Source organism: Ylistrum balloti, unplaced genomic scaffold (genome assembly GCF_031769215.1).
Source record: "Ylistrum balloti isolate Yb309-2 unplaced genomic scaffold, AGI_CSIRO_Ybal_v1 Utg369674, whole genome shotgun sequence".
NCBI classification, from domain to species: Eukaryota; Metazoa; Mollusca; class Bivalvia; order Pectinida; family Pectinidae; genus Ylistrum; species Ylistrum balloti.
This window is the reverse complement of record NW_026781918.1, coordinates 23,131-50,443: the sequence shown is the minus strand read 5'-3', so window position 1 is coordinate 50,443 and position 27,313 is coordinate 23,131. Positions and strand designations below refer to the sequence as shown.

Sequence of the window (27,313 nt, the reverse complement as noted above, 5' to 3'; positions counted from 1 at the left end):
CCAAACATTTGTACACAATGAAAACACACACGAACATTAGAACACAAGGAAAATACACACCGAACATTAGTACACAAGGAAAACTCACACCGAACATTAGTACACAAGGAAAACACACACCGAACATTAGAACACAAAGAAAAAACACACCGAATATTAGAACACAAGGAAAACACACACCGAACATTAGAACACAAAGAAAACACACACCGAACATTAGTACACAAAGAAAACACACACCGAACATGAGAACACAAGGATAACACATACCGAACATTAGAACACAAGGAAAACACACACCGAACATTAGTACACAAGGAAAAGATAAGAAATTCAAAAGCATTCAAACACAAGGTAAGGACATACAAAAAACGGAAATACATACTAAATTTTAAATATTTAAACATAACTCATATAGAAGCATCGTTGATACAAAGAAATTCACATTTTATAAATATCTTACAACGATAACTATGCCGATTCGTATTGCATATTTTTTTTGCAGTAAATGTTTTAGCGTATCAAGATATACCATTACGTTATCGTATAAATTGGTTATTAAGGAGGTAATGTATGATTTTATTTCTGAACTACAGGTTAAACGTATGTTTCTTATGACGTACATGGAGATAATAATTGTATTCTTAACTAATATCACGTCCTTGGCAAGTACAAGTAGATTCTATTTGTATTCCGTAAATCTGATCTTAACTTAGCTATCAATTTCTCAAGTAGCTATACGATTAGTTAGTAAAGTAACAGTGCATTCAATTGGGGTAAACTGATTCAAATTCCTGTACAATTCTTAATGTGGTTGCATTGAAATTACCACTGTGATTATATAGATATGTGATATTCACTAAAGGACCCATTTTGTAGAATACTTACGGTCTGTAGTGTGTTAACACTTCTTTGTTTACTTAATGTTAATGCTGTAGGTACTTTTAAATGTACAGTTTATTTATTCGGTCTGATTTAACAGTATAAAGCAGTGTGAATTAAACCATATTATGTATAAATCCATAGTTAAGAAAATAAGTGGATTTCAGTTATAAGCCAAGTGGAGACTGTTGTGGCACAAGGAAATCCCATTTCGGAAAGAAATTAATTCGGAACAGGTTCATTAAAATCAGGTAAGCGTTTATACTATCAATATTTCATACAAATATCCTTTTAAAATGTTTTCTCGGTTTTGAATGGAAGTTTGATATGTTTTTAAATGATCTTACAACAGACAAGTGTAATTTTGTATTACAAATATGATATATATATGTTTTGATGAGTATTTAAATTTCCATTATTGTGGATCAACTTAACTTACAAACGATCGGAAAGACCTTCTTTTTATTTTTCCTTTCTCTATCAATCTGTTTATTTATTCACTTTTTTTTAAAAAATCGAATTATCAAAGTTTTGATTTTCGTCAACGATCAAAAACGAAATACAGTGATAAGACTTACAGTTCAATCATGCAATTTGTTATCTCCAAAAAATGATTTTTATGAAAATAGGCTATATCCCATATACATTTTTAAAATCATAGTGATTTCATGCCTTACGGTTACTAAACGCGATAGATTCCCTAGTTCCCTACAGTTTAAAAGACAATAGGTAGGTATTGTTTTATGACACAATGACATGGTGTTTGATATTTTTTCTTATTACCTTCAGTTGTCACCCGAGATTTACCTGTACTTTACCTGTAATATACAAATGTTTCTTTTACTTTTGTATTTCTCTACTCCATTATTTTGAATACAATTATTTTGTATCAGTCATTAAATGACTAATTTAATTTCACCTTTAGATATGTCCACTAGTGTTGAAAATAACATTGAAGTATCCGTAAACATATTATCGATACGTGTGCAAATGTCGTAACGATATTAAGACGAAATTCATATTTAGCAAAACTGTTTAAAGTACTACTGTAAATCAATTCTTTAAAACTGTGGAAAAACTTAATTGTGTTCAGCGGAATCCGCTGGACTGATGTACAGTTACTGTCCATCATGGAATGTTTAATCTTTGTATTCACAAGATCTATTTAACATTTGCCATGATCTTAAACGTTATGGCATTTTCTATCTATTGCTTGTTACATTTCGGATTTTGTTCTTGACCATTTGTTCAATTCGGAGTACATAAAATAAAATTGCACATTCGAATACTAGAATATAAACAATGTTGGAGTCACAAGTATATATACAAGGGCTGCAAGCAATTTGAAACTGATTACATGTACTTTAGCCTTTTTATCGGATTGAAGAAATACTTAGATTTACAAAGGTAAGTTATCGTGTAGCTTATCCTTGTTAATCCTTACATACTTGATCATGATTAATGATGAATGTTTTGACTATACCTATACAACATGTTATCTCAAGTGTATCAGTATATAGTTAACTCCCTTATCTAATTCTATGGAGCCTTTCTATATTTCGAACAGAAGTCTTGTTGATTATTTTTTCACCATATCATATCTACATTCTTAAGGACTGGAATGGCGAAATACAGTTTGGGAGCCCAAATTCGTTTAGATATTGAAATAGTCTCATATTATCTACCATTTGTTTTATTTATCGTTTTCAGTTTATACTAAATATTTATATATACAAACAAAATGAAGCATTTTCTCTAAACGATCTGTTTTTTTCATAGATGTGAGTTGGTTCTCTCGGCTTATATTGGCCTTATATTGGCTTTATATGCTAAATTACTCCTATATATATTCTGTTATATACGAAGTGTACATCAATATCTTTGATGTTCTTCCATTAACACCAATATATTCACAATTTGATCTGAAAAAAAATAGTCAGCTGATCACATCATAATTATGAATATATGAATTTATTCTAGCTGTGTATGCTGATATAGTTTATGATAATGGTTTCACGCTTAAATAGTGTTGTATTCAAGAAATCATTATCCCACAATTTTATCATGTGTGGTGATATATATATATATGTCATAAAAGTCAAGTCTTCCTATCAATATATATTAATGTGGTACATCACAATGTAATCGCCAGGTGCTATGTCTATATGTTGACCACTAGCGGTATCCATAGGTTTGGTAGATGATAAACTTCTTTGATGTCCCGCCGTTAAACTGTGAGGGATACATAGTTGTATTATATGCGTATTTAGCGTTATACAGGCCTGTTACAATGCCCTGTGGTTCAATTTAAACTTTTCATTGCCCTGTTTGTTTACTAAACAAGTCTTTCATCCTCAGATTTTAACTAACTGACAAACTGACAGGCTCTGCTGAACATTTACCAAGCGCCATTGAAATCACAGAAGTATTTAAATGACATATTTTCAATTAATGTAGCACAGCTACTTCTTCCTTCTCATAACTATAAATTATATGTTGATCAAGTCTACACAGATAGATCACTTACCTGTCAACTTATTGATTACTTATAAGCTATCTTTACATCTCCCCCAAAACTTCGGCTGAGGAGTTCTGTATACTGGTATCGAAGTTCAACACGTGGCGATTGTGAATAAGACAATGCACATGTGAACCTTCACAACCTTCTAGTTAAGGACATATTGCATTGTTTTCTTGATAAATGAGTTCAATCACAAATCAACATGAATGGCTCTCTGCAGATCTGTGGTAAGCGTGTAATTTATGTTTTACTGTACATCTAATACACCCGTATATACCCACAGGTTCTTGTTGGTAAGCTGTTTATTATTACTTTTTCATGTAGAAATTCATATTTGTGCGTATTTACATGTTTTAATTATTCATTTTTATACAATACAATTCTTCAAATACTTTTACATTTAAGATATATTTTTATCCATTTTACATGTTTTTTATTTACCTAATTCCTTTATTGTCCCATTAAGGGTATTTCTGGAAATCATTACATTTCACGTTATTCAATTATATGCTCATTAGACCAATTATTAATGATGTTCTTGTTCAATATTGATATTGATACTCAGCAAAATTTGAAGCCTGAGACCATTTAAAGCATAGACCATATCTCGGAAATCATATAATTTCACAATGTACTCTGCCATAATACGATAACTATACATTACCATTAGCATGGATTACATAAAGCAGAAGAGGAATTGGATATCTAATTTCTATGTTGAAATGATTTTGTTATTTGATTTTTAAGTTATGTATTTGTCATTAATATTTATTGTAGATCTTTAACAGGTGAAACAGCTAATCAACCAGTATTATTCTTGTATTAACTCCCCTAACTCAAAGCCAATTTCGTTCTGCTCACTAGCCACGCTAAGGAATGTAAAATGTTTAAACAGCTAACCTATTGCTATTGGAAATACAACTTGAAAATATCTTAATGTTAAATTTTATACAGATCGTTATTTAACATATGCTTTAAGAAATATAATATTGTCACTAATCTCGATTGTTTCAAATTATTATTATTGTGTAACTTTGCGACTTTTAGAAATATAATTTTTACTATTGCTGTCACATTTATCTTATGGCTGTTAAGATATCATACTCAGTTATATTCATATATTTGCATTATTTCCCCGCCTTTTTCCCTTAAACAAAGTTATTTCCCCGTTATTTGTTACTTTAAAGTGGTCTTTCATTCTAAATTCATTTACAGTTTTCGAGCTGGATAGTTTTATTGTTCACGATAAGAATATTTGATAGACACGAGCACGATGACTGGTGATTAATGTGACGGATTCGTGGCTTCTTACTTGAAAAGAGTTTTGTTAAAGAGAACATTTTCACCATTGTATGAAAAATCAAATTATTTAGAAAATGTTCGCAAATAATAAGCATTTACAATTAAATTCATGTTGTTTGTATGCAGAAAACCAGCACGCATATTCTGGAATTGACAGATATTATAAACACTTTTTAAGAAATATATTTTTTATATCGAAGATCGTTGAAAAATAAGATTTGTACCTTGGAACGTCACGACAAGTTTGATGCATCTCGATAATCATGTGACGTCAAGAAAGAAACGTTTATTTAAAAGTAAGAATACATTTATTCAAAAAGATTTTTTTGCTATTATCAGTTGTACTAATTGGTATCTGACATCCCTATAGTACTGGTCTCTGACGTGATAAGCGTTCATTCATGTTTATTGAAGCGTAACTAATAATCTGTAAAGTGGTCACATTACTGAAAGTATGGTTACAGAAACCTCGAACTGGTCTTTGTCAAAAACGAAATTAGGATAATTACAAATTGATTAAGAAATCACACTATATAGCTAAATCAGATAAATATTTTGCAAAAAATTTAAACACGCAAAACAAGTACCGAATGAATTGGTATTTTTACTTGTCTACAGTGTAGTCGATGTAATTGTATGAGTATATTGTATGATACAGGGGTATTTCGATTGACCTATAGGTAAGATGATAATTATCTATATCTATTGTTCTGTAATCTAAAGATAATGGGGCGATGATTGTACATGCAAGTATATCAACGCTACATTTATCATTAAAATCAGTATAATGCACTTTCTACTTTAATTTATGGGAAAACTTTTTACTGCGTGCAATAGTTGCGTTTGTAACTTGTTTAGTTTATTAATGTACCTTCAGATGATAATCAAATGTAGTTAATAATGAAGATTTGCCTACTTAGTTTAATTATTGCTATAACAGACATTGATGCAAGTATTTGTAAATTGTACTTCAAATAGGTGACCTCTTGTTCTACACTTAAAGTGGCCGAGTGAATAAAAATCTTGAAAACCTTAAAATAAAGTGGCCCTTATGTCTACATAGATATAACATATCCGTATTAATGTGAGGTACGTCTAATGTATGCCATCCGCAATCCTTGTAGTCATACCTTACTTATATTTATATATTATATTTAACGAGTAATTTCTCGTAAGTTAACACTTCCCGTGTTGTGAATAGTGTATAATGTTGACCGTTAAATGAAACACTAATGATAACGAGAAACGGGGTTATGAAAATTATTATGCATGATGTGTGTTCGAAATGATGATCTGAAAACATCTCAATATCTTGTGTACAAGCTGTATTGGTAGCGGATTTTCTATTGAACTCGTCAATCTTCCATTTGATATAAAGATTTTGTCCTCTGTCTTCACCATGCCAAGATTTGAAGATCCTCTCTTCCAAGAAACTAAAAGCAAAACAATGTTATTTTTTCATAAAAAAAGGTGATCTATTTTCAAAATTGTTTTGTTATCGATAACAATCGATTTAAGCTCTGCCCACGTTCTCATACAATTTTCTGGTTCCTTACCCGCTTTATGATCCACTGGTTACTGTATGTAAACAGTAATACTGTTGTCAGGTTGTGAATAAGGAATGAAGTCTATTTACACCATAACACTTTATATTTTTAGATATTTACATCACTTTTTAAACAACCAATTATAGGATCAAACAGCCTCAACAATTATGTAGGTGTTAAGTGTTTTGTCAGTACAAAACTGGTTATAGTTTCAAGACCGTAAGTACAAAACTGAAGATAGTTTCGACACCGTCAGTACAAAACTGACGATAGTTTCGACACCGTAAGTACAAAACTGAAGATAGTTTCGAGACCGTCAGTACAAAACTTGTGATAGTTTCGACACCGTCAGTACAAAACTGGTGATAGTTTCAAGACCGTACGTACAAAACTGGTGATAGTTTCAAGACCGTAAGTACAAAACTGAAGATAGTTTCGACACCGTCAGTACAAAACTTGTGATAGTTTCGACACCGTAAGTACAAAACTGGCGATAGTTTCGACACCGTAAGTACAAAACTGAAGATAGTTTCGAGACCGTAAGTACAAAACTGAAGATAGTTTCGACACCGTCAGTACAAAACTGGTGATAGTTTCGACACCATAAGTACAAAACTGAAGATAGTTTCGAGACCGTCAGTACAAAACTTGTGATAGTTTCGACACCGTCAGTACAAAACTGGTGATAGTTTCAAGACCGTACGTACAAAACTGGTGATAGTTTCAAGACCGTAAGTACAAAACTGAAGATAGTTTCGACACCGTAAGTACAAAACTGGCGATAGTTTCGACACCGTAAGTACAAAACTGAAGATAGTTTCGAGACCGTAAGTACAAAACTGAAGATAGTTTCGACACCGTCAGTACAAAACTGGTGATAGTTTCGACACCATAAGTATAAAACTGAAGATAGTTTCGAGACCGTCAGTACAAAACTGGTGATAGTTTCGACACCGTAAGTACAAAACTGAAGATAGTTTCGAGACCGTAAGTACAAAACTGGTGATAGTTTCAAGACCGTAAGTACAAAAATGTTGATAGTTTCGACACCGTCAGTACAAAACTGGCGATAGTTTCGACACCGTAAGTACAAAACTGAAGATAGTTTCGACACCGTAAGTACAAAACTGGCGATAGTTTCGACACCGTAAGTACAAAACTGAAGATAGTTTCGAGACCGTCAGTACAAAACTGAAGATAGTTTCGACACCGTCAGTACAAAACTGGTGATAGTTTCGACACCATAAGTACAAAACTGAAGATAGTTTCGAGACCGTCAGTACAAAACTGGTGATAGTTTCGACACCGTAAGTGCAAAACTGAAGATAGTTTCGAGACCGTAAGTACAAAACTGGTGATAGTTTCAAGACCGTAAGTACAAAAATGTTGATAGTTTCGACACCGTCAGTACAAAACTGGCGATAGTTTCGACACCGTAAGTACAAAACTGAAGATAGTTTCGAGACCGTAAGTACAAAACTGAAGATAGTTTCGAGACCGTAAGTACAAAACTGGTGTTAGTTTAAAGACCGTTACTACAAAACTGGCGATAGTTTCAAGACCGTAAGTACAAAACTGGTGATAGTTTCAAGACCGTAAGTACAAAACTGGTGAAAGTTTCAATACCTCCCTCTTATAACTGTTTCTCTATATCCTTTTCTTTTTGAAGGGAAACTGTGACGTAATCATATAAGATGTATAATACTAAGACATCAGTTTGATAAAAAATGATGTCTTCAGTGTAGTTTCCGATGTTCGATGGAACAGTTTCTTGTATGAAATAACTTTATGGGATGAGTCATCCTATATTCAAATATATAAATATATTAGTGATTTCTTCTTAAAGGATTTGTACAAGTTTAAAACACGACTACATCTTCATTGAGGCGTGGGATAATAACTTACCTGTTTACTCATATTAGTAACATGGTCACCATTGTGAACATGTCAGTCGACCATTACCATATATAATGTATAGATAAGTAGGTACTTATATGCTATTTAGATACCGTGTCATAGATACTATCTAAGACAATCGATCACCTGGTACTGCTTTATCAAATATAGATGTAGCAGAAAAAATTAGGATCTCTTCGGAATGTTAAAATAATCAAAAGTACAAATATATCTTACAGCAAATGTATGAGTTGTAAGTTACCTAAACTATCAGCTATCAGTTGAAAAATCGCCAGTACTGACATCGTTACAAGACAAGGAAAAGCATCACCAATAGTTACTAGATCAGGTAAAACATCACCATAGTTACTAGATCAGGTAATACATCACCATAGTTACTAGATCAGGTAAAGTATCACCAATAGTTACTAGATCAGGTAAAGCATCACCAATAGTTACTAGATCAGGTAAAGCATCACCATAGTTACTAGATCAGGTAATACATCACCATAGTTACTAGATCAGGTAAAGCATCACCAATAGTTACTAGATCAGGTAAAACGTCACCAATAGTTACTAGATCAGGTAAAGCATCACCAATAGTTACTAGATCAGGTAAAACGTCACCAATAGTTACTAGATCAGGTAAAGCATCACCAATAGTTACTAGATCAGGTAAAGCATCACCAATAGTTACTAGATCAGGTAAAGCATCACCAATAGTTACTAGATCAGGTAATACATCACCATAGTTACTAGATCAGGTAAAGTATCACCAATAGTTACTAGATCAGGTAAAGCATCACCAATAGTTACTAGATCAGGTAAAGCATCACCATAGTTACTAGATCAGGTAATACATCACCATAGTTACTAGATCAGGTAAAGCATCACCAATAGTTACTAGATCAGGTAAAACGTCACCAATAGTTACTAGATCAGGTAAAGCATCACCAATAGTTACTAGATCAGGTAAAGCATCACCAATAGTTACTAGATCAGGTAAAACATCACCATAGTTACTAGATCAGGTAAAACGTCACCAATAGTTACTAGATCAGGTAAAGCATCACCATAGTTACTAGATCAGGTAAAGTATCACCAATAGTTACTAGATCAGGTAAAGCATCACCAATAGTTACTAGATCAGGTAAAGCATCACCATAGTTACTAGATCAGGTAAAGCATCACCAATAGTTACTAGATCAGGTAAAGCATCACCAATAGTTACTAGATCAGGTAAAACGTCACCAATAGTTACTAGATCAGGTAAAGTATCACCAATAGTTACTAGATCAGGTAAAACGTCACCAATAGTTACTAGATCAGGTAAAACGTCACCAATAGTTACTAGATCAGGTAAAGCATCACCAATAGTTACTGGATCAGGTAAAGCATCACCATAGTTACTAGATCAGGTAAAGTATCACCAATAGTTACTAGATCAGGTAAAGCATCACCAATAGTTACTGGATCAGGTAAAGCATCACCATAGTTACTAGATCAGGTAAAGCATCACCAATAGTTACTAGATCAGGTAAAGCATCACCAATAGTTACTAGATCAGGTAAAGCATCACCATAGTTACTAGATCAGGTAAATTATCACCATAGTTACTAGATCAGGTAAAACATCACCAATAGTTACTAGATCAGGTAAAACATCACCATAGTTACTAGATCAGGTAAAGCATCACCATAGTTACTAGATCAGGTAAAGCATCACCAATAGTTACTAGATCAGGTAAAACATCACCATAGTTACTAGATCAGGTAAAGCATCACCAATAGTTACTAGATCAGGTAAATTATCACCATAGTTACTAGATCAGGTAAAACATCACCAATAGTTACTAGATCAGGTAAAACATCACCATAGTTACTAGATCAGGTAAAGCATCACCATAGTTACTAGATCAGGTAAAGCATCACCAATAGTTACTAGATCAGGTAAAACATCACCATAGTTACTAGATCAGGTAAAGCATCACCATAGTTACTAGATCAGGTAAAACATCACGAATGGCGAGGTAATGATTAACTACATGATTAAATATATCATATAATGATAATATAATATATACATGACATCCTTATTCAGTATAATGTTAGGAATTGTTTCTTGATTCCGAATTACGTCGGTAATGGTTTTCTTGTCCAGTATAACGCTATCACTTAATCACTTAAATCGTTTCTTAATCGCATTAAAGATCAATAGCGGTCACATGACTACAATTGATGAAGGAAAAATCAAGTGACGTAATAGAACCTGTAAAATAACAGATCACCGGGTTTATTTTGAATAGTCTTATATACTAGCCAGTCTTAATCTTACCGGCTCCAGCTAACACACATAATACATTTAATGGGTATTTCATCAGCTGTTGTGTTTATCACTTGGGTAAAATACATAACATTTTTATTTCTTGCCTTCCTGTTGCTTAGCTGGTACAAAATGACCCGATTTGTATACATATATAAGACATCACACACCTACATAAAATACGTGTATTTAAGCCAACATAAATATTTTTATTTTTATTCTGTGCCGCGTGAGTGACCGCGATGATATACCATTAACCAATCTATAAAGTCAAGACCTTTGTCCGTGTCACGATCCAACTGTTCGTGGATTACGGACTGACTGTTAACAAGTTTACCTCGACGTAAAAGAGAAACAAATTAAATGGCTATACGCCGTTTTCTTACCGATATATAACACTCCTTTTTTCTGAATGACTGTAAGACCAGGTCGACAAAGAATTCCATATAAATTGCCCACGGGGTTCTCCGAGATCATACATCGATAAATGCCATTTTTGTGGGAGTTAAACATTTACTAAACTCTCTATATATCGATAAAATACAGAGTAATTCCTCTACTATAAGGCCAATCAAGCAAATCAGACGGTATAGACATGATATGTAAGACGTGAACGGATTAGAATTCGTGTGACAAAATAGTCTGTAGAAAACTATAGAGAAATGGCTGTGTGAAGCACCCACGTGTGACTAGTGGTTCCGCCTGACGGTGTTGTGATTTGATCGGTTTTGGATTGTGCGGAAATAACTCATCATGGGAAATTTTCATTTTCAAACACAGGTCAGTTCTTCGCTTTAACGTGTCAATGATAATCTGTATGAAATTATGATAATGATATATTAATTATTTTATTAATGTAAACACGTGTATAGTGTTTCCTCGTTGCCTAGTACCCTGACATATTGGTGCTCCCAGGGGTCAAAATTTACCATAAAAAATTGTCATGAACGTATCAATTTAAATTTAACACGAAATCGCTCTGACGTCAGCTACTGCCACTTCTATTTTTAGTTTAAACCCAATTTACATAAGAATACCTATGATTCTTATACTATTATGCATCTTTTTTCATGTTAGACAAAATATTTTTCTTTTATTTTTTCAACTGTTTATTGTTTATTGTATTAGCGGTTTGAAATTATATGTAACACAAATTGAAAATTTATTACAATACCAGAAAGCCGAAATACCTTTCCGATATCAGTGACAATGTATATTTACGTGTTTATTGTAGTGCATTTATCAGTCGTGTTTTAAATTTTTCTCGAATATTTAATTCCAACATACTTAATGTTTAATTATCTTATTTACGATTTACAATCGTTGATATAGCGAAGTTGCTATGTTTTGACAGACATAAATCGTCGGTTGATCTGAACATTTTTGTGTCACCTTGAGCTATTCATGACGTAAACAGACAAGACCATTCGGAAACAAGAAACGAGAACACATGAATGTGCACGTAAAGCCTAGTGTATTGAAATTGTATATTTTAAAAGTTAAAACAGCCATACAAATAAAACTGTTTATACGACCAGTTAATTGCTGAGATTACAAAGACGTTATATTCCGCTTGTCATGTGATATTTAAACAGATTAACCATACCGAATGATTTTGACTAGGGATGTTAAATTGGCCCAATTACTGATAGAGTAATAGTATTCGTTACTATTGATCTTCAAACGTGTGGAATTAATGGTTCGAGATTGTGCTGGCTATACGTATTCATGGATGTCACGAAAGACGTAAATAACATTATTTAAAAGTATGTCAGAAAATCACACACAATAAGTATACTAAACGTGGATAATATTTTATTTTTAATGTGTATTGAACTGAAATACCTGTGGTCTGTTCCTTTACTAGAATCCCTTAATGTTCCATTTCATACTGGACTTATTTATGGTTCAACACCGACCCTGTACTGGACTTATTCAATGTCTCACCTACACTCAGAACTGGACTTATTCAATGTCTCACTTTGATCCTGTACTGGACTTATTCAATGTCTCACATTGACCCTGTACTGGACTTATCCAATGTCTCACATTGACCCTGTACTGGACTTATCCAATGTCTCACATTGACCCTGTACTGGACTTATTCAATGTCTCACATTGACCCTGTACTGGACTTATCCAATGTCTCACATTGACCCTGTACTGGACTTATCCAATGTCTCACATTGACCCTGTACTGGACTTATCCAATGTCTCACATTGACCCTGTACTGGACTTATCCAATGTCTCACATTGATCCTGTACTAGATATCCAATGTTTCACATTGACCCTGTACTGGACTTATCCAATGTCTCACATTGACCCTGTACTGGACTTATCCAATGTCTCACATTGACCCTGTACTGTCTCACATTGACCCTGTACTGGACTTATTCAATGTCTCACTTTAACCTTGAACTGGACTTATTCAATGTTTCACACTGACACTGTATTGTCCATATTTCAGATTTTAAACCTACTCAGTACTTGACCTTATACAATTTTTCACATCGCCCATGTACTGAACATATCCAAGGTGTCATGTCGACCCTGTACTGGACATTCATGATTTCACAGTGACCCTGTATTTCAGGCTACACTCTGATTCTATATAGGACTTATTTCAGGTTACGCTCTGACTCTATATAGGACTTATTTCAGGTTACGCTCTGACTCTATATAGGACTTATTTCAGGTTACGCTCTGACTCTGTATTGGACTTATTTCAGGTTTCACACTGACTCTATATAGGACTTATTTCATGTTACACACTGACTCTATATTGGACTTATTTCAGGTTTCACACTGACTCTCTACTGACTCTCTGCTGGATCTTATAACATGTTTCACCTCGCCCTGGTAGTGAATTATCATAATATGACTTTTGTCTTTGTGATATATGTTTACCCACCCAGTGTTTCTCTGGACACCAATCATTGTAGGGATTCTATATTTCTCTTTCCCATCTCTCCACCTGTCACCCTACGATTCTGAGATCTATGGTATTGATCAGTCAGTCCAGACCAATATATGTTATCATACATCAGTACACATAGTTATTTCACAACGAGAAAAACAAAATTAACTTCTGGTTTGTCGAGTCGTAATGAAAAGTCACGATTTTGAAACCAATCTTCCAGAAATGAGAAACAAATGAAGTTGTAAATATTCTGTTTTGAAAAATAATTTCACCTGGGATCTGATAATTAAAATACAATTATATTACGTTTTAATTTAATATATATTTTTTTGACCAAAAATCAATCACCAGATCGATTATTGGTAATTACAAAGTTATATTGAGTTTTTTTTCTACAATGACGTATGTTTGAAATACCAAATACTTTTTCTATGTGTAGTATGTAAATCAATAAACAGAATCAATCAAAGAACAAAGATAAAAATCTATCCAAACTTATTTAGTCAATACTTTCGTGTACTTTGTCATGCTTTGTTACCAGATACAATAACATAAGCGACCCATTCAATTTCTCTCTGTCAGTTTTAATCTCATCTACGTACATGTATACTTTTTATCATAAAATCGCTTATGTCGTTAAAAACAAAACGAAATAACTAACTTCAAGAGTGTTTGTATCACTGTTTGTTAATAGATTATCGTTTTCATAAACAAATATATATGTAACTATAAAGATTTGGTTTAGTAAAACCAAACCTGAGTATATGGTCATCTCTATGTAAAGATTACATGTTCGTAATCATTGTCTATAAAAGTCCCATTTCTCTGTTCACTTCATAGACAGTTTTACTGTATATTTACACACATAGCTTACACATAATATTTACGTTATCATTAGAAGAGGTTTTGGCTGTGAATGTATAGGTTATACCTTGTTACTGACCATTACATCGCTACTCCACTATTTGGGGACCAATAGCGTGTAAAACTACAATACGGGTTTTTTTCTGCTACATGAAGGTGCAGAAGACCACGAGTTCTAAGCTCGAGGTGGCCATGAGTCAAACAATCTACTTCTCAACTAAAAACTTCACAAAGCAATCAGTTAACACATTTGTCCAAGCACGTAACTCACAATGAAATAAAACGCGGAGAAAACACACAAAGACAAAAGATATTGTAGAAACAATACGCAATACAATGATGAGGTAAAGTCAAACTCAAAGCACAATAATAAGTTTCACCCAATCACAAAATACAAAAACAATGAAGTATTATCAAGGACCAAAACATAACAATGAGGTATAGTCAAGACCAAAACAACAATGTCGATCGTAGTTACACAGAATTTTATTTTTTTTAATCATATTTTAACTAATCATTCCGCAAACTATTAAATACAATTCTTTGTTAATTTGTCATATATTTAATAAAGATTTTACATTAAAATATGTTAAGAAATTAGTGGACAAGTAATCAGATGATACATCCTAACTATATAAAAACAAGATCTCCGGGAGATGGCATTTCAAGGGTACAAAAACGACAAGAATATACCAATATGCTTAAATTACCTTAGTTCAAAATCAAATTTGTTGAAACAATGGCAAAATATTTTCAATAGAAAGATTTACAAGAAGACACTTGAAAAAGCAAAATGGAATAAGACCAAGTTTCCCAGAAGGGTAAGCGTCTTCTGCTTTATCGGTATCGCCCGTCATGTAAGTTGGTCAACTCAAGTACATGTACAATGTATGTTTATCAGATGAAAGCCACGTTTACATCTAGTATCGAACATCTTGGTTCATGATGGCGAACATACAGCTTATCCATAATCTTCATCAACATCAACCTGCATCTCTCTTAACAGTACTTCAGTTGAAATCTTCACGCTTATCATACACATTATCGAAAATATTGTCTTTGTTTAAAAATATTTAGCTAAATGGAGAGATATTTCATCCTGTTTGGAGCAAACATTTCTAGTTCCTAATATTTTTATCAGCATAAATAATGAGAATACAAGAAATACGAACATTTGTATGTTTTTTTTAGGTTATAGAACCGTGACACAAGAAATCAGTTAGGATTATATTTTTAAACTTAAGTTTAATAAGAGTACACGCTGGCTCATATGCAATAATTGTATACTAAAAACATTCCTTCGCCATGTGCTTTGAATTAAGATTCTAACTTGTCGTTGCTTTCGTTTTGTTCTAGACAAAGTACCCTGCTTTGACCGAAACATATCCTTGTAGGTAGTAATAGATACCCTGATTGATAGGTTTTAAAACCTTGAAGACAATATCATAAGCGTTCGTTACTTACGGATCAATATTTGCTAGCTTTTCTAGTAATGTTCCTGAGAATTATTAAAGCCATTTAACTCCTATACTTCCTCAGCTGCTAAGATGGACTCTGCCACTGATTGATCTGGTTGTTTCAACACTGGTCTAAAGGGGGGTAGAAGGTTTAATTTACTCCGGTAGAGTCGAATGATTGGATCTCTGATAAGGAGCGCTATTTACTATATTTATGTGAGAGTCTGATGGTCATAAGCATTTACTTCTTATTGACTTTATCAGTGGTCAGCGGTCAAACGAGGTCAATGTTTTTCATCATATCGACCTTGTGCTAGTTAAAATCCCAGCCGCAAAGTTTCAATTCTTTATGGGGGACGATGTCATAGTTAAATGCGATCTTTAACTGCACTGCCAGGATTTTTAGTATAACAGCGATCATCTCTAGCCAGAACGATGGTAAGATAAGATTTTTTAGTATTATTTATAACACTTAATCATTCATCAATGATCTGCTTGTGATACATTATTGACACTGCCTAGAAATGCTCGTTTCTTTCTCGGTTTATAATATAAAATTAACTGTGTAAATATCTTCATGTTATAGTATTTACTGTGAAGATCTACAATGTAAAAACACGTGCTACATGTAAAATTATCCTTTTATTTTCTTAATGACACAAATATACCATTTACCAATGAGACATGTTAATACTAATGATAGCAATATAAAGATATTGTGTGAAAATAGTGTCTCCATTGATCGTATTAATATACTGAATAGTATTGTACTATTAACGTATTAATGTATATTGTATGGTACTGTATTGTATCGGAGCCTGAGATATAGTTACTACACAAAGGTAACATGGCTTACAGCCCACTGGTAAACTTTAACAAAGAAAGATTTATATATCGTATGTTTAGTTGACTCATTGGTGAAATCATATGGTTAAAATTATATATTCCCATTTTGACACCAAATAATGAAATTTGTGTGTGGTGAATAAACTCTATAAACGGCATTATATGGTTATTCGTGGTATAGTTATATACATAACATAATAATACCTTGTGTGATAAATGGCTACTACAACAGATATTTAATCATACACACTATATTTATTAACTTACATATCCTATGTCACCACAGATTGTATAACATTTTGATTACACGTCCAAATACTAAATGATAAAAAATAACTCTTTATTAGAGAAAATGTTCAAACTTGTGTATAATTGTTTGAGTTTACTTAATAATTCCTATGTAAACAGACAAAACACTCGAAAACATTTCAAAGTGTTTATAATTGTAGGGCCTGGATGGTACACAAAAGACTTCAGCTGTCAGGTTTCAGGTTGATTGGTGACGTGATGAATACATTCAATATAATTGATAATATGGCTTAACGAATACCACTACAAAGTCTTAGTACCTTACTACGGGATCAGACAGAGCACACGCTACTTGTCGAGTCTGCATATCCAAACAATATCATTAATGCATAAGGAACATTCTATAACAGTAACCCGATTAGACGCGACGGGGACATGATTATCACTTAATCTTGACGCAGCAAGTCGGTCAAAACACAGTGGCGTATGATTGTAAACTCAAAAAACAAACTAAGATTTAAGAACAGAAGTCAGTTCTTCTCATCAAACTCCTGGTCCTGCTGCTGCTACTCCTCCTCATCTTCCTCCTTCTTTCTTTTTTAGCGATCTTTCACAGAAATGCTTAACCGGACTCTATTTAAGGCCGTACAGTTTTAGATATTCCCTTGTGATTTAACAGTGTTTGATCTTTATCTTTAACTTTCAGGGGAACAAAATGGATACCGAGGGAGAGGTAGAAGTGCCTGATGGATCACAAATAGCAGACAACCAGCATGGTGTAGGGCAATATATAGAAACAGGCAGTTTCAAATCACCTGTTGCCTCTAGGGAGAGCTCAAACATAGACCAGAATCATATTAGTGAAATTCAACAATCACCGGAACCGGAAGTGGATACAAAAACGCCAGAAACATTAGCGAAAGGGAAGCGAGAGGCAACAAACGTTCAGATTGGAAAAAGAAGTGCTACTCTTTTTCTTAGTTCTCATTCGTTGAAAGCAACCTCAAAACCTAAGCAGGGTATCACAACGAAAACTCCACCGCCTGCATCTAGAACATCATCAAACTTAACACAAACGTCTAGTCAAAGGAAACAGAACATTACAAATAGCATTCCCCCAAATGAACTTCTTCAGCTCAGAGTTAAAAAGGAGTTTACCTTCACTGGATATGACATAATGTCTGATGGTACGTATTTATTTATCAAAATTGCTCTTCCGGTTGTATATTGAATAAAACAGTTGGAATGCTAATTGATCGAAAGAACAAAGGCACTCCATAGCGTGAGGATTATATTTCCAAAAATATAGAAAGGGGTGGAATATAATAAATGTATTGTCGTGGTATAAACATCTATCATCAATTGTTTTCTCATCGCGTTTTCGATTGCCGGTAGAAGTAACGCAAATCCAATCATTATATTTCTAGTGGAACCTGTTCCTGTGATTCCCGAGGAGGAACAGACCTCTCACGCAATTCGCCAGATGTACACAGATTCATGTAGACAAGTAGGAGTCATCCCAGTTCGCTCTCTCACACAACAATTATGTAGTCCTGTTGTCCAACTGCGGTGTCGCTCCCTCGGCCCCAAAGGTGCTGATGCTCTAGCCATAGCTTTGGTCGTGAGTATGACTGCTCGCTTATTGTAAAATAAAATAAAAATACATATTTTCAGTAAACTCTTTCAAATTCGATATAAAACATTCCTACATTACCTGTCTAACATGATAAACACAAGTATATTTAAGTGATTCTCTCTCTAATTCTTTACTGCTACCATGATGTCGAAATTCCTAGGCAAATGCAAGACGTATTGGATAAGTTACCTGTTTTTTTTAAACTTCCATGCTTGCAGATATCCTGTACATGTGCAGTCAACAAGAGCAATGACTGATTACATTCATGTGTAGTGTCAATCTATGATATAACTTTGCTTTGTATCACACTCAATTGATCACTGTCCATGCATTGTAATTAGACTGTGAATTTATAATTTATAATTAATGAACTTCTGGACACTGCTCAAGTAATGTCCAGACCATTATAAGCTATGTCCTTACTTATCATAGACAACTATGAAGCGTGTCTGTAATACTTCAACCTTTCATTTCATATTAGCATAATCCGACAGTGACTAGTCTTGATTTAGAAGACAACGGAATTGGATCTGAAGGAGCGAAAAGCCTTGCTCAGATGCTCGAAGTGAATCATAATATTACAGACGTTGTAAGTCGCCATTATATAATACATCTATAAAGAGGACATAAGGTGTTTTTTACAGAATAATTTTATATAATGCATTCCGGGACTTGTTAATATCTGGGTTAATTTGGGGAAAAAATCTATTTTTCCTGACTGTTCTCGCTTTGGTATTGTGTTTTATCACAAACTCTGTTATCCAGTGAATTCGCCCATGTTGGATTTTTTTGTTCATATGTCACGAGTGTAATGTGCCCTGCAGCGGTTTTCATTTGCTGCACCACTCATACATCGATCGTCGTATTTCTACAATGACGTTACATCGTTAATTGATATGGTAAAATAGAATGGTTGCATCTGTTTGATTTTGTCCTTCACATTTTTATTTGAAAATTTCGTCTCGAAGTTTTATATTTTTCCCACCAAAGCTCGCAAAAATTTATAATTCTAAGGTTCGTTTAATAAAATCTCACACGAAATGAAAAAGATCTGACTATATTTAAATATGACGTCACACAAAGGGCACACGTATTTGTAATCTCAAAACCAGACATTTGAAACTTATTCAATCTTTTCTGTTATGTATATGATAATATCTTATCGGAGTCTTGAAGCTAAATGTTTATATGTACCTACCTTTCAGTGTTTAGCAGAGAATTTAGTATTAAAGGAAGGATTATGTGCAATTACTGATATGATGAAGAACAACTTTTACATACAGTCTTTAGATCTGACAGGTAGGTGATTAATCATTAATATTACATTTACTGATAATAATCCAAGGTCGTATTCCACCAGATTAAGAAAAAATACTTCTGATGTTTTAAAAAGAGATTCAGAAAAAGACAATAAACTGTATTATGAATATATGAAGTAATGAAAGAAATAAGGTTCTCTTTTCTTAAAAGGAAAAAAATGACATACATTAGCTGGCTTCCTTAACCTAAAAGCACAATAAAAATGTGAACCTAATTACCGATAGAAAAACATGTTTGGATGAAGAAACTTCCATCTAATAAAAAAGAGAAAAGCCGGATTCATTTAAAGCAGTGATAGTTACATTTGTATTAAAGCTTTGAGTGATTTTTTATTTATATTCATAGTTGTTTTATCTGTTTTATATAACTATGTGCTGAATTGATGTGGCTTTTTATAAACCATTCAGGGAGTGGATTCGTAGATAGTGATGCTTACACAGTAGCAGACTTACTAGAAGTAAGTATGATTTGACAAGTTTTGCATTATTAGTGTGAACAAACAGCAATATTGTTCACACTGATCATTCAAAAACACTAGGCAAGTTATGCTTTCGTTATACCGTTTCTTGAGAAGTGTAAATGATTTTGCAAAATGCATCATTTGTCCATTCATCCTTTCGAAAACTGAATCCAGAATTATCTTTTTGGTAAGTTTAAGATATTCTTTTAATTCATTAATTAAACTATAATGATTTTTGACAAGTATTTTAAAATTTATAAGTAAATGCGTACAATTCGTTGCTTGGCTTTTAATTCGTTCGAATAATGACACGGGTCAGATCAAACACAATTACTTGACGTTGTTCTAAAATTATCTGATATATGAAAATGATGAAATATATTGAATTAAAGGACTAGTGCCTTTTATTATCCATGTAACATTCTGTTTTTGGAATTATATCAAACTTATGAACGTGACATTGCTTTGAATTTTCTTGCAGAACAATAAGATTCTACGGGAGTTGATACTTAGTCATAATCAATTTGGTGAAAAAGGTGGATACGTTCTTGCTCAAGCTTTAGGTAGGTAGATATTATGTATAAACACTCCTACTTAAACCTTGGTCAACCTAGTATCGTGGCACGTCTCTCTTTGTCAGAGATAAAAAGATATTCCTGAATTTTTTCTTAATGTGTAACTTATAATTTTGTGAATTTATCACGATGTTCTTGTTGTATTGTACTTGTTTTTATTATAGCCCAGAATGATACATTGCGGATCATCGATCTGAGTTGGAACCATATCAGAGGAGATGGGTCAAAATCTATAGCTGCCTGTCTACAGGTAGGGAACACTTTAAGACAGACATGCGGGATATTACTGTGATATACTCGTAATATCTTTTCAGGCAACAAGCTTTGATATTGTATCGTTGGTGCCTCAGTTTTCTTAATTATGAATATTTGTCAATGTAGTTTGCTTTTTATATCATGATATGGTTTTACATTTTTATTAGCACATATGATAACTTCGTCAAGGATAGATACCTCTTGTGCATTTGTATATCAGTTTTATATATAAGTTAATGTGATCTCATTGAGAAATGTTCTGTTTCTTTGTGCGATATGACGTTAGGCGTGTTTGATGCTCATTAGTTTGCCTGTGGGTTCTATTGTTGTATAAGTAGTTATCAGTTGAGAACCTGACATTACTTACCTTGATTGACCAAGGTTTATATGGCGGTGGACGTCAATGAAGCATATTTTGCCCTAGTTCTATTGAATTTGAGTTTGATTATGTTAATATTTTGGAATTTTCTTTTCTTTAACCAATAAAGTAATTTGTTTTCCTAAATACACACACTATCCAAGACGGTGTCTCAAAACCATCGTCATGTGATTAAAACGTATTATTGTAATGACATTCTTTCATTTCATTATTACAAAAGAAAAACATAGGTCTAAGGAAGCTGGATATTTCTTGGAACGGATTTACGGCAGGTGATTGTGCTATATTAGGGGTGACACTTAAAGAAAACACTACCCTGAAGGAATTAGATTTATCTAACAATCATTTAGGGGACACTGCCATCGGCTTCCTCATGAAAGGGGTTCAGAAAAGTGATGGACTAGAAATCCTCAGAGTAAGTAATCGTCTAGCTTATTGGTCTACTTTAATACAGGGTATTGATGGATGTATAGACACACTAATCATAATTAATAAATAGGATATGTTACAAATCTGTTAGTATTATTAATCAAATTATCTAATTACAAAGGAGATTAATTAGTCATGTACCAAAGATGTTGGATCACAAACAAAGACAGGTTAATAAGGTTTGTATATGTGTATCGTTATGATACAATGATTTGGAAATATACTTGCTCATCTGCAGAATAATGTCTACAAAAGGAAACTTTAATGTCCCTGCATTGTATTTCAAATGATTTTATTTTAATGTTATACAGTACAACACACAAAGCAATGACAATTCGTTTTAATTCAAGATATCTATCTTTGTGCTTTGTCGATACGTCAAACTTGACTGGTAGGATGCTGTATTTATTTTCTGAAAGTAATGAAAAACAACATAAAATTACAAAAATTAAACATGTGATTTTTAATGACCATTATTAGGGTAATTTATGTAAACTTAATAAGTTTTTCTATGTCATTTCTTATTCAAAAATACACATGATAGATTTTCTCTTATATGTTAAAATGTCCTCCCGAATATATTCTTTGATGTTCCTAATGCAAAATTACATCTAGCGAATATTTGTTTCAGATTGGAGGAAATCTTATCATTCCAAAAATGGCACTGGTGATTTTGAAGGCAATAGAGCAATCAGAATCATGCCGAGTTCATACATTAGATATGGGGGTAAGTTAGCATTACTATGAAGTGATGGAAGCCCTGATCTATAACTATTTGATCTATGCATTCCAAATAGTAATCATTTTATTGTTTTATTTCAGTCATTTAATTCTTTTTTGAAAAAAACTGGAGACTGGGAATGAAAGATGAAAGGATCTTAACGAAGATGAATATTTCATTCTAATCATAGATCCAAAATTTAATTTAAATAAAACAAATTATAAAAAAAACAAATTAAAACAAAATATTTGGAACTTTATACCCTATTACTTCAATGATAATATCCCGGTATTTGTTGATAAAAGTAGCATCTAAGTAGGCGTAGTGATATTTCATTCCCTTTGGTGTCTGTCGAAGAAAGTGGAATGAAAGAACCAATAGTGACGACAGTTTTTTTTCTTCTAGAAACACAAGCAACACAGGTTAAACACATTTTATGATGCTTGTTGTATTTACTGTCTGGTATATCGAATAGAACACATCAGCACAGACTTATATTCAAATCAAATGTTTTCTACGGAACTCACAGCGTTATCACGTTATTGTGTTGTCATTTTTATGCCTGTTCACTTTTTCTCCCTGGTGAACATATATTAACATTCTGATATTTTTGCTAAACAAGAACATTTCCTGGAATTTTGAAATTTTATATGAAGGACACAGAGGTAGATGAAGAATTCTTCTCCATTGCTGACGAGCTACAAGCGAAGGGATCGTTCGAGGTTGCACACGGCCCTGTTATAAAGCGGAGGGACCTAAAGGCCACTGCCGTCGATGGCATAGATGGCAACATGGACGCTGTGTATGAACTGTTTAAGTACATGAGCGACAACAATTATCGTGTGATAGATCTTATGAAATGGTTAGATAAGGATAACAGTATGAGTATCAGTCGGGATGAATTCAAGAAAGGGATGATTGTAAGTATTGTTTTAGGAGAACCTTCACATATGTCTAGGCTGACATTCTCGGCGATTTTCACCTTTAACGACGCAAGATTCACTGTCTTTTCACTTTGTGTTTTATCTTTCCTGATATCCTGATGCTGTCTTTTCGTTTTGCTTTCATGTCTTTCTGATTCACGCCATTGCTATTAGGTTACATGCCTTTTTCTATCTCTCTATCTCTTCTACTTGCTTTACCTTACTGTTCCTTTACATTCAATTTCCTTAGAAAAGTGTTTATCTAGAGTGGTTAAAGTAAATTTCATTTCTTAGCCACTTTAAATTTTGTAAAAAATATTGAATTTAGAGTATTATAAAGAAGTTTGCTTTTTGTTCAAATTTTCCCTGCTGAATCAAAGGTTTGAAGTTATGAGGTCGTATTTTCCAATGAAATCAATAAAGATACTTTTTGGTTTCTGTTTTAATTGTATTTCTAAGATGTCTTTTTATCGATTTTACTCCATCCTGTAAAATAGCAATTTTTTTTTAAAATAATTATCGAAAACAACTTGTAGAGTATATGTCGACTAAATTCAACGTTTTTGTCACTTCGAACTGCTCTCACTTAAAATCTGGATTTTAAATCTTTTACTTTAACGTTAAATTTGTCGCCAATGAATAAGTTGTACTTTTCAGGAATCACCAACTAAATTTCTATTTTGTCATATTTTGATCTGATTTTATTGAATTTAGATTATAATTATAATGTCGTCATATTGGGTTTTTTTTTTTGTTGTTTTTTGTCTCTCTTAAACTGGCCAAACTTTAAGTCTTTATGTATCTGTCTTCGGTGATTACATATTAACGATATGTTGATTAGACTCCCTGTTATCCTTATTCCAGACTGCGGAGGTTCCTTTAACTGAACACCAGCTAGACATCCTTCTCGATAAACTGGACGTGGACGGTGACGGAGAAGTAGACTTTAAGTAAGTTTGTTCTTACGATGCACAATATTATGTTATTTCCCCAATTTGAATAATGATGTAAAAAAAACTATTTTCACATCCGTATCGTAGCAGTGACTTAATTTTTATTTTTTTATTATATGATTCACTTAAAAACAAGTAGTCAGATTGATTTCGTCCATAGCAAAGATACATTAAACTTTTTAATAAACAATACCGATTCTCTGTTCGCGAACAATGTGGATTCTGAAATCACAAAGGTTAATGCTCTCTTTATACTCTATGGCTATAATTCAAGGTTCTATCTTCATACTGAGCATTGCATATACCGTCATCCATTTATGTATTATCAAATTTAAACTTTGCGTGATAAGGAATCTTGAACGATTATTGGGTAAGTACAACATGCATATGGAGCTTATTACATAGTGTGTGTTTTTAGGTATTGATTGCTAAATGTAATTCATCGGCACATGAAAACATTATAATGTGCTTGCTGTTCAGAGCCAAGGGTAATTTTTATAATCATTTTAACATCAGTTGTTAAAAGAATTAACACCTCATTGCAAAAAATGCAGAATAGCGCTATTTTGTAATTAAAAAGACACGTTATTCTCACCAGTCGTTTGGAGTGGTCTTGTTACAGGATGTTATAAACCGGAATATCGGTTTATCGGCTAGCTATGGTGTTTGTAATGTTTGTGGACGGTCGCCATTTTTTTAGCGGATCGCTTATGTTGGTAGTGTTTAGATACCTGTAGTATTGGTTGGGGAATTGCTAATGTTTTAAGTATATCGAGGTAAGTAAATCGCTAATGATGGTAGTGTTTGGATTCCAGTCGTAATGATTGGTGAATTGCTAATGTTTGTAGTGTTTTGAGGTAAGTAAATCGCTATTGTTTGCAGAGCTTGGCTACGGATTGTATTTGTAAATGAATTGCTAATATTTGTAGTGCTTGCAGTTTCATACAATTGCAAAAAATGATCAGAGGTTATGTGGCTTTTAAAGGTACATTTGCGGAATATTAATATTCAGTATTGATTTTTTTCACGTCATAATATGATATCTCATTGTGACATTGGACCAATATAAGCCGAGTATGTTTTACAAAGGATTGGGAATATTTCATACACTCTGAACAACCTGTATAATAAGGCATAACGAGTTAACTGGTATTTTGACTAACATATTTCAAATTCATAATTGTCATCACGAACTTTATTATCGGTCTCAATTTCTTCTGTATACGCTGTTTCCATATGCAATAGATACGGTTTAGAAAAGAAGTAATTACGCCCGCAGCAATTTACGGAACTTAAATATGAAATGATTACCACGATTTCATTTTAGTAAGCGTTATTTACAAAATATTCAGAAAAGCAAAATTATCGATTTAAAATGCATGTGGATTATCTGAGCTTTTTTGGTTATTTTGATATATATTTGTGACTTTGTTTTGTTTACAGAGAACTGTTGCTAGGGGAACGAATGTTCAGGAGAAAAATGCGTCAAAAGAAAGAGAGATTGCGGTCAACGAAGGAAAAAGCTGCTGACTTAAGAAAAATTGTTCTGGCGGCGATCAACGAGAAACCATAGTTATATTATTGAGACGATCACTACAAATTACCTATATGTGTGTCTCTTTGTTCATTGGAATACATTACTAATGCGGGAATCGCCATTTTCTGATTTCGTTACCCATACTGAGATACCCAGGAAACACAACTCGTATCATTGTTCATGAAATAGATTCACTTTCTAGATATTGTCTACTAATCGACGCTAATCGTAATAAAAATTAACATACAGAAATATGCGCGAAGCTAATCTTTCATGAAGACGGGACAATGACAAGAGTCTTCATAGGAAATATCACAATGATATTCATGATAATAACTACGCATTGTGCCAAATGTTTTTCTTGTATCGACTACAATACTCCTTGTGTCATTTCATATCGTTTTGGATCGAACGGAGGTAGTTCAGCATGTGTATATGTATATAAAATTTGATAGTTGGTATAATACAATATGTATATTGAACAGTGAAAGTTGAATAGTGGTTATCTCCCTTAAACCGAAAACTGAAAAATTTGTTAATATTCCGTGGGGAAATGGAGCTGATATTAGACACCAATTGCAAATGGCGGAAACATTAAAAGTGGTTTCAATGTGTAAAAAGGTACCAGACAAACATTGTTTGTAGAAGCCGAGAAGGAACTTGCAGATATGTGAGCATCCTATCAACAGATCGTATAGGCCAATTAGACATCTTAATATAAAAATGTGATAAAAATCCAATAATATTTATTTCAGTGTTATACCAATATATTGTTGTTTTCATGATGGTGCTCATTGTCAACGAAAAATAAATATTGTATCATATTTTTTTTATGCGTCATTGCATTATTATTTTATGTTAACATATGTTGATTAATTTTCAAAGTGTCACATCATGAATATATTAAAATATAACGTTATACTGCAATTTTTTTTCTACAAAATCATTTTAAAACTTCATACGACGGAAATATATACAAATGACAAGGACGGTGGCATTTTCAGATTATGTTCAAATCAATCATTTTCTGTTATTGATCAAAGATATGTCGTTGTTATTATTCAATAATAATATATCAGAAGCCAATTCAATGGTATTGGTATATGATATTGGATACGGATTCCTGCTAAGGATTGGTTGCCGTATAAAAAATATGAATATATTTCTAATACTAACTTTATCTAAACGCATTGCGTTTCTGGTAGATCTGAAATGGTTTTAGTCATACTAAAATCATCGTTCAGAAATGATGAACGGCAGTACAGATACATTGCTATGAACTAAACCGGAATGTATTTCGTGACAAGTACGTTTAAA

General features: G+C 33.1%; 1 protein-coding gene across 1 annotated transcript; it reads left to right on the top strand.

Moving 5' to 3' along the window:
• The first annotated feature begins 16,560 nt into the window (after window positions 1-16,560).
• On the top strand, window positions 16,561-26,032 carry LOC132563331 (leucine-rich repeat-containing protein 74A-like). The gene is made up of 13 exons (XM_060228095.1): window positions 16,561-16,578; window positions 17,515-17,995; window positions 18,236-18,429; window positions 18,926-19,033; window positions 19,650-19,743; window positions 20,172-20,221; window positions 20,706-20,787; window positions 20,964-21,049; window positions 21,654-21,848; window positions 22,494-22,589; window positions 23,240-23,503; window positions 24,371-24,456; window positions 25,903-26,032. The coding sequence occupies exons 1-13, from the start codon at window positions 16,561-16,563 to the stop codon at window positions 26,030-26,032; spliced, it is 1,884 nt and encodes a 627-aa protein (XP_060084078.1).
• Window positions 26,033-27,313: the final 1,281 nt, after the last annotated feature.

Coding starts and splice junctions, on each gene's coding strand:
- LOC132563331 (XM_060228095.1), top strand. Junction 17,996..18,235: donor ATATGACATAATGTCTGATG/GTACGTATTTAT, acceptor TTATATTTCTAG/TGGAACCTGTTCCTGTGATT. Junction 19,744..20,171: donor ACAGTCTTTAGATCTGACAG/GTAGGTGATTAA, acceptor TAAACCATTCAG/GGAGTGGATTCGTAGATAGT.